Source organism: Hordeum vulgare, chromosome 2H (assembly GCF_904849725.1).
Source record: "Hordeum vulgare subsp. vulgare chromosome 2H, MorexV3_pseudomolecules_assembly, whole genome shotgun sequence".
NCBI lineage: Eukaryota > Viridiplantae > Streptophyta > Magnoliopsida > Poales > Poaceae > Hordeum > Hordeum vulgare.
In genome coordinates, this window is record NC_058519.1 from 358,734,506 (window position 1) to 358,747,823 (window position 13,318).

Here is a 13,318-nt window from a genome sequence, read left to right on the forward strand (position 1 = left end):
TCTCATGGGTTCTTGCAAGCTCTCTATGATCTTCTAGAGTAGTCTCATGAGCTAACTTAAGACTTTTTAATTCTTGAGTTAGTCGTTCAATTTCTTTCTTATCATCATCACTCGATTTCTCTTGACTAGCATGATAATTAGCAAGTTCATTTTCATTGCAATCACTATTTTATCAAAGAGCAAGTCATCTTGTCCTAAGAGGTGATCCTCATCACTATTAAAATCAAGATACTCGGGGTGTGATACCTTGGGGCCTTTAGCCATGAAGCAGTTTCCGAACCCCTCATTTGGTGAATCAAATAGGTCGTAGGAGTTGGACGAAACAAGTGCAATGCCGGCAATACCTTCATCTTGACTATGGTCAGAGTTAGAGTGATAGCTTCTCTCGGAGTGGTGGTCAGACTCGAAGCGAGAAACCCATTTACTAACATGAGCTTGATGTCTTCTTCTTGAGATGCTCTTGGTGTATTTGTCCTTATTCTCCAATTCCTTGCCTCTCCACGAGTGTCTTCGTTCATAGTGATCTTCACTAAATCCTTCTCTCTCTGCGAGGTGACTCATCTCTTGAGCTTCATCTTTGAGGTAACTCTTCTCTTCGTTTGTAGGGAGCCGAGCACTCACTGGAGTAGTGTGCGGGCTTCCCACAATTGTAGCAGTTTCGGTCACGACTGGATGAACGCTTCTTGAGCTTGAGCTTCTCTCTTTGCCTCTACTCTTGTAGAACTTGTTGAATTTTTTGACCATGAGGCTTATCTCTTCATGAGTGACAAGATTGTCTTTTGAAGTAGCGGGAACATCACATGAAGCTTTGTAAGCACCGCTTGACTTGTTGTGCATCTCATATTTGTCCCTGAGTGACATCTCATGAGCAACAATCCTACCAATGACTTCAGTTGGTTTGAGATCTTTGTAGGTTGGCATCATTTGGATCAATGTGCACACTGTGTCATACTTTCCATCAAGAGCTCTAAGTATCTTCTTGATGATGAATTTGTCGGACATCTTTTTGCTTCCCAAGCCGGCAATCTCATTGGTGATGAGAGCTAGCCTAGAGTACATTTCAGCGGCACCTTCACCATCCTTCATCTTGAACTTGTCAAGCTGACTTTGAAGCACATCCAACTTAGATTCTCTGACAGAATCAATACCTTCATGCATATCGACCAATGTATCCCAAATTTCTTTTGCATTCTCAAGGCGGCTGATTTTGTTGAATTCTTCGGAGCATGGGCAGTTGAAGATGATGTCGCATGCTTCAGCATTGAGTTACAACATCTATAGTTCATCAGATGTCGCATCACGATCATATTCATATCCTTCTCCAAAGAAGTTACCTTGCACACCAACACGAATAACAACCCAAACATGAGGATTAAAGCCAAGAATATGCATTTTCATCTTATGCTTCCAACTAGAAAAATTAGTGCCATCAAAATATGGACCTCTATGGTGATAATTTCCCTCACTAGACGCCATACTCTCCTAGGTTGTGAAACCAATGCAATGGAGACCAAAGCTCTGACACCACTTGTAGGATCAAAAGTATGTCTAGAGAGGGGGTGACTAGACTACTTGACAAGATATTTTTTTGCCTTTTCCCAATTTTAGTTGAGAGGCAGCCTTGGCACTTATAGCAAGTCAAGTACACCCTACACATGCAGTTCTAAGAGTGTAACAGCAGAAAGTAAAACATGCAAGTGTAAAGTAAAGGAGTAAGGTAGGGAGATCAAACGCATGAGGTTGACATGGCGATTTTTGGCATGGTTCCGATAGATGGTGCTATCGTACGTCCATGTTAGTGGAGCCTTCAACCCACAAAGGGTAACGGCTGCAAGAGTCCATGGAGGGCTCCACCCACAAGGGGTCCACGAAGAAGCGGCCTTGTCTATTCCAGCACGGCTTGTGCCCACGAAGGACTAGCCTTACTCACGGTAGATCTACACAAAGTAGGCTATCTTCCTGCCCTTACAAACATCTTGGTTCAACTCCACAACACGAAGTTGGAGGCTCCCAAGCGACACCTAACCAATCTAGGAGGCACCACCCTCCAAAAGGTAATAGATGTGGTAGATCAATGAACTCCTTGCTCTTGTGCTTCTAAAGATAGTCTCCTCAACACAAAATCACTCTCTCACAGAATATGCATGGGTATGAGAGATTGATTTGGTGGAAAGTTGTTTGGGGAGGCTAGAGATCAAGTTTCGAATGATTGGATTGGAATATCTTGGTCTCAACACATGAGTAGGTGGTTCTCCCTCAGAAAATGGATCTCACAATGAAGTGTGTGTTCTGAGTGCTTCTCCCACGAGTGAGAGGTGGGTTAAGGGGTATATATAGGCAGCACATAAAATCCAACCGTTACACCCAAAGTGGAAACTCGGTGACACCGAGGTCATAAACTCGGTGGTACCGATTCACACAAAGGCAGTAACTTTTGAATGTTGGTGGGACCAATAACACAACTTGGTGGCACCGAAAAGGTGGCTGACGGTTTCGATACTCAAACTCGAAAATTCCGATTTTGTCTATCGAGGCAACAGAATGTTAGTCAGCCAAACTCGATAGCACCGGTATGATTTCGGTTGCACCGATTTGGTGGGAATGGCTAGGGTTTCTATGTTAGGTCGAACTCGGTGGGTCCGAAATGTGAAAGTTGGTGACACCGAATTTGAGTATGTGGAATTTGAGAGAATGGTTATGTGGGAAAAATGACTGAGTATTTTGCTCGCTAACTTTGAGCACTTTGATAAATCACTTCATTTTACTACCTCACCCCCTTTTAATAGTATTGGCTTTCCTATGGACTCAAAAGTGATTTCTCACAAATATAAAATGGAGAGTCTTCTAGCTTGAAGCTTGAGCCAATCTTATTCCTTTCTTGCATCAAGGGGCATCTCCACATAAGCCTTTAGCCATAGCATCTTTTAAACTTTTCTGAAATATACTTGGAAAACGTATTAGTCCAATGATTCATATGTTGTGATCAATTATCAAAACCACCCTAGGGAGCAATTGTGCTTTCGCTCCTGACATGTAGGCAACTAGAGCGCACCAGTAGCATTGACGGTGACTTCGACTTCGGTGTCGCCCTCTTCTCCAGTGGTGCGTCCCCTCTGTTCTACCCCCTCGCCCTATTTTTGGAATTGGATCATTTCTGTGAACTCTATCCATGCTCACTTGTAAATCTGATTTGATTTTTAAACCATGACTTATGATAATGTTCAGTTGCCTGTTGTTTTTGTCACCCAAAATTGGGTACTAATAACCTAAAAATGCACTCATCAAATTATTCAAAATCACGGAAAATGTTGGTATGACTAGTTTATTTGTTGTGAATGGAGTTCTTGCTGATTCGGACTCTTAGAAGTATGATTATTGATTCAAATCATATAGAAATTTATTCATGCATGTGTAGGAAATTTGTGCACATTCCGAACATGAAACATGGCCTATTTTTTTCAAGTACATCCACATAATAAGATTGTACCTTCGTTAGAAACAGAGTGCAAGTTGTATTAGAAATAAAACACGAGAAGGCAAAAAATACAGAAGCACTATTCTGCTTTAGTTTATGATGTTCGACAATTTAACATCATGATGAGAATTGCTTGTTTCTGTGCCCTGTTTCTATTCTTGATATGTATCATGTAGCTCTTAAAAATATGGTTGTTTCTTTTACAAGACCTGCAAGCCTAAGAAAGTTGAAGCGTGAAGCCCTGAAGCAAGTGGTGTGAATCCCTACTTATCCAAGAAAGCATATTATATATTGTAATAGTAGGCATATCTACTTTGTAAGAGGCTAAGAAAATTCTAATGTACTGCTTTAGTGTTAATTTGACGAATTTCATGTGTTCTCTCTGTTCTATTTGAAATATTGATATTGTATCCGATTTGAAAATGTGTGAAATGGAAACCTCACCAGGGGCACCTATTATGAAAGCAATATAACTAATTTTGAACTTCTTGATATGTGGGACAAATTATGAGAAGAACATGACAAGTGGGACCTGCACACAAAAAATAATGGCTAAAAATAGAAAATCAATGGAGTAAAAAGGTCGCGACCCAAAAATAAAAGGGCTGCAATGTTGGGCTTGCCCCATGAAGCCGACCAAAAATTCACATGAAAAAAGATATAAATTATTGGGCTCGGCCCATGTGAAGCACCGAACTGGACTGTGCTGATTTGGATTTTTGACCATTTCGTTTAGTTGTAATTTTTCCACATCTGCTTGCCACGTTTGATCTGACGTGGTCTGGGGAGACTGTTAGTGACCAAAATAATTGGTTGTAAAAGCAATGATCTTTCGGCGACCAATATGAAGGGTCGTAAAATATTTCTTGTAGTGTCCCGGGAAATGATCATGGTTCTAGATCTTGGAGGTCGAAGGTCCCTCGTCACTTTATGAAACATGCAGGCTTCAGTCTCGCATGCATGTTTTTCGCATCTGAGGATTTGTTTTCCTTCAAGTAATGCTTCTCAGAATTTCATTTGTTAGAGAAAACAAACCAAAAGATGGTGTGGGGACGACGGCGACAGCTCCGTGCGTATGGATCCGCCTCTCGCGCCACGGGTTGTGGGCGGCTTCTCTCGCCGTGGCGTGATGGTGTGGGGGCAGCGCGATAGCGGTGGATGTGGGCGATCCATTCAGTCGGGACCTTGTGGCTGGACGGCGGCGCTCGGCATTGGAGGGCTTCCCTGGTGAGCTACCTCGATTGAGGTGACGGGTCGATCTGCTCTTCCTCATCGGCAAGCGCACGTTTGCATATGGCCTCGCGGAAAGCTGTGCCAGCTACCATGGTGAGGCGACACAAGGGTGCTCCTCCCCGCCCCTTTCTCTCATGCTCGACGGGGAGCTTAGTTCGAGGGATGGGTGGCCTCGACGTGGCCGCGTCACTTGTCACCGGCGCGGTGCCGGGCCGGATTCGTCCGCTCCCCTTCCTTCCCCATTCCTAGGCCATGGGCGGGTTGGCGCAACTCTACCACGGAGGGTCTGCGGGTGGCTATTTCGTTCGAGGGCCATCGGTTGATCCAAAGTCGGGGCCTTGTGTAGGTCTCGGGGATGTCTGGTTGTAGGGGCGGCTCTAGCGGCGGGAGGTGATGCGTTTGTGGGCGGAGCGTGTGTCTCACGTGCGGGCGAGCAACCATGGCCTCGCGGGTGGCGTGGTTGCGAGTGGTTGATGGAGTTAGGGTGCGCTGGTAAGGGCGAGTGCGGGGGTACACCACTTGCCCAGTCCTTTGACGGGCCGATGGTGACGACGGCCGTGGTCGTCATACCCTTCCTGAAGGCTCCATCGCGGCGCTCCCCTTCATGTCGTCGTGCTCCGGGTGAAAACCTGATCTTTGCGGATCGGGCGGTGACGGTTATCTTGGTCGTACCCTTCTTGGAGGCACCGCTTTGAAAGCCTGGCTTCGTTGTTGTCCGACTCACCTCTCTATTGTTGTCCCCTTCATGTCGTCTTGCTCCGGGTGAAAACCTGATCTTCGCGAATTGGGCGGCGACGATTATCTTCGTCGTACCCTTCTTGGAGCCACTGCTTTGGAAGCCTGGCTTCGTTGTTGTCCGACTCACCTCTCTATTGTCGGTAGGGTGATCTGTCAGTGTCCGACACCTATGTATCTTGTCTTGGGTGTGTGTGGTGTGTGCGTTGTTTGGTTTCTCAGTTGTATTCGGTGATGGTTGCTTTATAATATAAAGCGGGGAAACCTTTTTTGGGCAAACCAAAAGAACAAAACAACTATCGTTTTGATGTAATTTGACCGATGAGCCTGAATATACACTTACTTCCGTTATGATTTCTACGTCTTTGTTCTTTTTACAACTCCACCTCATTTCGCAGAACTACAACTCCTATGTCTAGGATCACGGAAATCTTGTGTACTAGTAAACCACTAGGGCAACTTGGCCGCAGATTTACAACTTCTCTACTGGGAAACCCATGACGGGCTTCACCTCGCGCGCCATGGACCGCAGTTCCTCCACCTCCTGCTCCGTCAAGAGCCACCCTAGCGCACCGGCGAACTCCCGGGCCTGCTCCGCGTTCTTTGCCCCCGGGATCGGCACCACGTTGCCCTGGCAAATAAGCCAGTTCAGAACCACCTGCACATGAACAAAAACAGTTGATGCATACGGCCGTTGTTTCGTCGTCATGATTGCGTGGTTTCTTTGTACATCGTTAAGATAAGGCAAGACCTGGTTATAGAGGATGAACACTGTATAATTAAGCATGCAATAAAGAACACTATACCTGAGTTGGGGTTTTGTCATAGCTTCCTCCAATCTCCCTAATCTTGTTAATAAGCGGTTGGAGCTGCATTGTGGAATGAGAAGAGTGAGCAGAGCCGCAAAAGAGATGAAAGGGAGAGTTCGAAGTCAAGGTGCGGCAACCTTGGACAGGAAATCAGAAGTGTATATCCGTCCACGAGGTCCAGTAGGGGGATTAGCTGGAGTGTATTTTCCTGTCAAAGCACCTGAAAAGAAAAGAGAACCGAAACAGGTTGAAAAGGGTGCATTATAGTATTTCACATTTGTGTGCTGATAGCTAATTATATATAAAACGAAGACTAAGATTATGATAAACTACACCAAAAGAAAAAAGTAATCATGCGATTGAGAGAGCCCTGAAGCTAGTTGAGCTGAGTTGCTCAGTATAGTCAAACAACAAAGGTGCATGAAAAATGAAAAGCATAACTATACCTTGGGCTATTGGTGAATATGCAATCAAAGTAATACCAAGCTCATCACAAGCAGCCTTCACCCCATTTTCCTCAGGGTTCCTGTAAATCAGACTGTAATTTACTTGGTTTGAAGCAAGTGGAACTCCTCTCTTCTTGAGGCGGTCATGAGCATCTCGCAGACGTTTCTCTGGTAATGAATGTGATTCAGCTTAGTTTTACCACAAAACAAGCAGCTAGCATAATATGCTCCGTCAAATGAGAAACGAAGTCAGCGTTCACAAACCGCTGTAATTTGAGACTCCAACGGATTTTACAAGACCTTGCTCATAAGCATCAGCAAGGCCGTCAAGGTAACCTGGATTATGAAAGAAATAAAACAATTAGTTTACTGCACCGCAGTGGGTTTAAAATAAGACATTAAAGTTCCCTAAAAAATATTCATCATTTACGTAGGTTCGGATACCTTCGTTGCCCCATATCCCTGGCCTGAAAAGGATATGAAAAGAACAGTTTCAGCAAGTTATGAAGAGTTACAAAAATGACATTAAAGCTATATATCGATGAACTACTAACCAATGGAGTTGGTATGACTCAACCGAGGAGACACCAAGGCGGGAAAGTGAGCCCTTCAGTGCAGAAATAACACTTCCCCGGCCAAATCTCCATGGAAGAGCCGCAAACTTTGTTGCAATGGCCACATCAACCTTTTCTTTTTCTTGCCTTTCCTTAATAAATCTGATGGGAGTTAAGGGGAATTTGCAACAGATGTTGTAAAGATTTCATTATCAAAATATACGGGCATGTTGTGTAATGATGCATGATATACCTTCCCAGTAGGCTTTCTGAATTTATCGCTCCCGATACCTAAATGTCATCAAAATCAGAAGGTTGTCAGGGTTGCCCTGAAATGACCTAGAGAATGAGCAATAAAGCAAGAACTATCTTGATACCTACCCCTGCACCATATACTTCCGCGGTGTCGAAGAAGGTTATTCCACTATCAACGCTCGCATCGAATGCTCCTTTGGCATCCTTGAGTTTCCTATCTGAAAATTCAGAAAATACTCGTTCATGTTAGACATGTTACAGCAATCAGATATGAGTGTGCTGGCATAAAACACAAGAGCAATACGAAATTGACTCAATATTACAGTCAAACACTTCTTTTTTGGTATTTTGCAGTTTTCTGGGGCTAAAATTTTAGAGAGCATACACGATGACATGTGCCGTGAGACAAGGTTTTGACAGGCAATGCAACAAGCACCTCATGCGCATGACCATAATTCCATCCAAGAAACGCCAACAACAAGCATGCAATGATGCAACAGGTGAATGGTATGATCCTAATTCTGAAGAAACAGATATCCAATTGATGAACGCAGGTGCAGGTGGACCAACAAGAGCGATGGGTTCAATTTAGAAGAAGGTTATCTGGATGGCGCGCGGCGAACGTACCGTCCCACTGGAAGTCGTTCCAGTAGGTGGTGTCGCCCCAGGACCAGGCCCCGATGCCGAGCTTGGTCACGGCCACGCCGGACGCGCCCAGCATCGCCTTGCTGCCGTCCTCCACCGCCGCGCCCTCCGACGTCACCGCGCGGGGCGGGCGAAACCCTGCTGTTCGCCGCTGGCCGAGGAGCGGGAGGCAGCCGCAGCATCCCGCGCCGCCGGCGACCTGCAGGGCCATCGCGGACGGAAGCGGGGGTAGGAATTACCGTGGCGTGGTAAGTGGGCGCGGCACGGTGGTGTTCTTGGCGAGTGGCAGCGAAGCGCGCGCGTTTTGTTTGGCCACGGGAAGAGAGGGGCGGGTCACGTGGAGGCGCCGGTGACCGCGCGCGCTCGCGTGGGGCTCAGCCGGACGCGCGCAGCACACCTGTAGTCTCTTCTCTTCTTCAGGGGTCAGCGCCTTTGGAAGTGATTCGTTGCGGGTTACTCCACTCAAAAGAACTGAAATATCTTTCTTTTTTTTTGCTGGTAAAAAGAACTGGAATATCTTTTTTTTATATTGGGTCATTGTAAAATATAAGGTATTTTTTTTATGTTTTCTTGGGATATTGGGTAAGTGTAAATAATATTATACAATATGTGTGAGTGCAAAAGTTGCATTAGTATATGTATATATGTTCTTTGCATATTAAAAGAAATGCAATTTCCATGCAAAGTTGTGTGCAAGATTTCCTTTTTCTTTTCTCTTAAAGGGTACTATTGATGCCAGTAATATATTATTCTTTAGAAAACTTCATTATCTTAGTCATGTTTTTTTATCTATTATTTATTTCCTTTTTAAGAGTAACATTAAGCAACTAATTCATTTCTTCATAGGATTTTTTTTATTACACTATTATATTCTTATTCTTGCATATTATTAAAATCACTTTTTTTAAATTGTGTGCAATTTTTTCATCATATATTTCTTTATTCTTACAGGGTAATACCAATGCCACCAATTCACTCTTTCCTCGAACTTTTTTACTATTATTACCTTCTTCTTCTTCAAGGGTAATACGAATGTCGCCAATTCATTCCTTCATAGAATTTATTTTTCTGCAAAACCCCGCCTATTATATGCTTACTTTTTCGTATTATAAAATGTGCAATTTTTTCATTTTTTCTTCTTAAAGAGTAATATCAGTTCACTAATTGATTTTACCGGGAAAACTGAATGTTTTCTATTTTGGTGTTTTAGTTTTATTTATTTCTTCTTAAAGGGCAATACCAATGTCAATAATTCATTCTTTCTTAAAAAACTTTGTATTTTATTTTTATTAAATTTTAATATTCTTTAAGGGTAAGAACAATTTCAATAATTCGTTCTTTCTTAGGATTTTTTTGATTTGCAAGAAAACTGTTGCTATATGCTTATTTTTGCATATTATAAAAAAGCAAAATTTATGTGCTAATGTTGCCATTACTTGTTTTTTATATTTAATTTTCTTAAAGCCTAATACTAATGGTGCTAATTAATTTATCCTATGATTTTTTGTTTATAATTCATTTTCTTTCTTCTCAAAGGGTAATACCAATGTCACTAATTCATTATTTCTTAGAAACATTTTCATTATATTTCATTTTCTTATCTTTAAGGGGAATAACAATGTCACTAATTCACTCCTTAGGATTTGTTTTTCCAAAATACGCTATTGTGTGCTTATTTTTGCAAATTACCAAAAACACATATATTAATTGTGTGTAAATTTTGCCAGTACTTGTTTTTTTCTCAAAGGGTAATTGCAATGCCACTAATTAATTTTCCCTTAGAAAAAACTATTTTATTTTATTTTTTTGACTTTTTAAATTTTATTTCTTCTTTAAGGGCAATACAAATGCCATTATTTCCTTCCTCCTTAGAAAAATTCCCTTTTGCAAAAATTTCATTGTATGCTTCTTTTTTCATACTATAAAAAATCACAATTTCTTTGTATCAGTGCCACTGATTCATTCTTCCTAAAATATATTTTATTTTTATTTGTATTTCATTTATTTATTATGTAAGGATAATACGATGCAACTAATTCATTCCTTTTTAGAATTATTTTCTGAAAATATCTAATATTATATGCATCTTGCTAGCGAAAATGTCGATTGGAGGACGAGCTCCATGCAGCTGGGTATCCTGACCGCTAGCATCCTCGTGTGGAAGCTACATCGACGCATTAAGAGCATCTTCAACAGATGCGCGAAAAATATCGCGCGCGCTGTAGACCGTCATTTTAGCGCGCGGGGATGGAATGACGCGCTCCAACGGTGACGGGAAAACAGCGCGCGGTAATCGCTTGCGCGCGCGCGAAAAGGCGGCAGCTCGCGCGCCATTTTTGTCGCGTCGCTTCCCGCGCGCCTATAAAAGCGCAGCGCTCTGCCGCTCTCTCGCGCCGCCACCGCTCCACTCTCTCTCTCTCTCTCCCTCTACCTCTCGCGCCGCTGCCGCTCCACGCCGCCACCACTCCAGCGCCCCGCCCCCGACGCGCCACCATGCCGCCGCGCCGCCGTTCTGCGTCGGGCTACCGCGGCGTCCGCGGGCACCCCATCGGCGGGTTCTACGCCGAGATACGCTCCGGCGATCTCCGGCTTAGCCTCGACACATATGACACGGCGCACGAGGCCGCCCGCGCATTCGACGCGGCGGCGTGGCGCCTAGGCAGGCCGCGCCACCAAATAAACTTTCAGGACGTCCACACGCTCCAGCAGGCGTTAGACGTCGCCCCGCCGCCTCGTGTAAACTCCGCACAAGACCGTACGGAGCACACTGCGCGGCAGCGCCGCCTCCTCGTCGCCCAGGAGGACGAGGGGTCATGGCGGACTGGCGCCGGCACCACCCGGAGGACGTCGCCTACGAGCAGGGTTATTGGGCAAGGCGCCGCGAGGAGGACACGCGCCGGCGCCGCGAGGAGCGGTTGGACAAGCATCGGCGGAAGGCATTGGCGAGTGCGCGGGCCGACATCGTCAATGCAGGCGGGAGGTCCTTCTTCACTGAAGAAGACGAGCGTTGGTTCGACATCTGGCTGTCAACCTCTGACGACACCAACGACAATGATGATGGTGCAGATGATTGGAGCGACTGAGATTAGTTTTTATGTTTTCGAACTATCTAGCACCAAATTATCTATCTATGTTTTCGAACTACCTATCAAGTTGCAATCTATGTAAAATAACTTTGTATCCTTTTTATTTTAATGCAATATATTTATTAAAAAATATGTGCGCGCGTTGCATTTTTTGACATTGCTGGAGCGGCACGCGTGCTGCATTATAGCGCGGCTGCTGGAGGCAGCGCCTAACCCCGCGCTAAACCAGCCGAAGCGCGCGCGACAAACGCATTTTTTGGGCGCGGCGCGAAGCTGGAGATGCTCTAAATGCCATGTATTCGATCTCACGGGTGCACACTCGATACCGTATTCCGTATTTTCACACAGTTGCATCTTAGGTTGGGCACGCCTCGAGGACACGCTGGTCAGACGTGCCACGCAGCTGAACACCGTCGACATGCAGTGCTAGCAGCTTTCACCCACAGTGATGAACATGGGCAAACTCACGCTCTCATGCGCTTCGCTCCCTCTCATGTGTTGCATTGCCAACACTGACCCTGAAATCAACAGCAAACCACCCAGGGAGACAATTAAAAAAATAAACCAAGGAATCTAAGTTGCGCGCTGCAACCAAATCATTTTTTACGCTACTTATCAAACTATGAGATGTACTCCCTCCGTCCCAAAATAAGTGACTCAAAAAGACTCAAGTTTGCACTAACTTTAGTACAAAATTGAGTCACTTATTTTTGAACGGAGGGAGTGGTATTTTGCTCCATGAACGACGAATTTGATCTTTAAGCGTATTTGTAACCACCGGCCACAATCGCGATGGCATGTTATTACCCTTGGACGAATTCTGTCAAATTGCACTCTAAACAAGCCCCAAAAAATAAGACAATGAGCGGACTAATTTTTTTTTGGTTAATCACAGTTTTTGATGAACTCTCGCCGCAAGTTTTTTCACAACCCCCCCCCCCCCCCCCCCCCCGAGACACGAGGTGATATTTCAAAGACAATTCAGTTATACTATACTTTCTCATAAAATGAAAAAAGGCATACGTTGGTAACAACTTTCAGAACAATTGAAACAGCTTAATTTGTTTTTTGCATCTAGATGTGTACTAAAATCGATAGACATGTACAGCAGTTCAAAAAATTATGAACAAAAACAAAAACTGGTGCAAGCATGAGTAAGAGAGAAAAATAACCTTCTCGTCCAACAAGATCCATTCGTATTGCACACTCCAACGCCCTCTTCATCTGCATCATGTCCCACCGCGTCACACGAAGTCCTTGCGTCGCCTATATCACAGGAATCACCAACCCCCTCGCCGCCAAGGCCACTCGAGCCGGCATCTCTTTCACTGATCAACCTTTCAGCAGTTTCCTCGCCCACACCATAGCCAACGCGACATCCAGCCCCTAACACCTACTGATAGGAAGTCAAGCCATCCTCTGCATCAACGGTTCCAATCGTGCTGCCGTCGGTCAGCTCCGCGCGAGCAACCGCATATCTCAACACAATCCCTCCGTCCAAGCGCGGCACGAGCCTACATAAACAAACGAGAACCAAATCTGATTCTTAGGATTTGAGGTTGGGAAGGAAGCCATTCACACAAATCAACCATTAGCACAACACACGATGCCAAAAAAGGTATTTTCTAATCAAAGGGGCTAGGATTTCTTATCAAAAAATTACCCTGCTACAGATTCTTTGAAGAAGAACCCCATGCCTTCCATGGCGACAAGCTGCTTCAGCTCGCACAGGTGAGGAGGGAGGAAATATGTGGTGCTACATCTGACCCACTGAACACGCACTTCCAGTGCTGAATGGCACCAGCTGCCGCTTTGACAGGCCCGGTAGATACATTTAAGATGCTAACCAACCACCCATGCCGGCCCCGCGTAGTGGGCAGAATGGCCATCATTAGGCATCAGACTACTGATGCTTCACATGTATCAGACTAGGCCAAGGCCTTTGGATCAAATGCACGCTGGTCGTTAGATTAGCTAGTAAACTTCCAGACGTGATTGATGGATTGTAAACTTAATTACTGATGCATTTATTTTCCTCGGCGCATTTATTGATGGCCTGGTCGGTTTCCAGTAATTATGG

At 44.6% G+C, this 13,318-nt stretch overlaps 1 protein-coding gene across 2 annotated transcripts; it reads right to left on the minus strand.

Moving 5' to 3' along the window:
• Positions 1-5,728: 5,728 nt before the first annotated feature.
• Positions 5,729-13,026, minus strand: LOC123426287 (uncharacterized oxidoreductase At1g06690, chloroplastic-like). Of its 2 annotated transcripts, XM_045110088.1 has the most exons (11): positions 12,902-13,026; positions 12,411-12,752; positions 7,634-7,725; positions 7,506-7,543; positions 7,253-7,414; positions 7,143-7,165; positions 6,963-7,034; positions 6,699-6,866; positions 6,390-6,472; positions 6,250-6,312; positions 5,729-6,101 (listed from the first exon to the last, which is right to left on the minus strand). In XM_045110088.1, exons 2-11 carry the CDS (start codon positions 12,469-12,471, stop codon positions 5,916-5,918), a joined length of 948 nt encoding a protein of 315 aa, XP_044966023.1. In that variant the 5' UTR covers positions 12,472-12,752; positions 12,902-13,026; the 3' UTR covers positions 5,729-5,915. The 2 variants fall into 2 exon arrangements, with proteins under 2 accessions (XP_044966023.1, XP_044966022.1); XM_045110087.1 differs by lacking the exons at positions 12,411-12,752; positions 12,902-13,026 and adding an exon at positions 8,135-8,552.
• Positions 13,027-13,318: the final 292 nt, after the last annotated feature.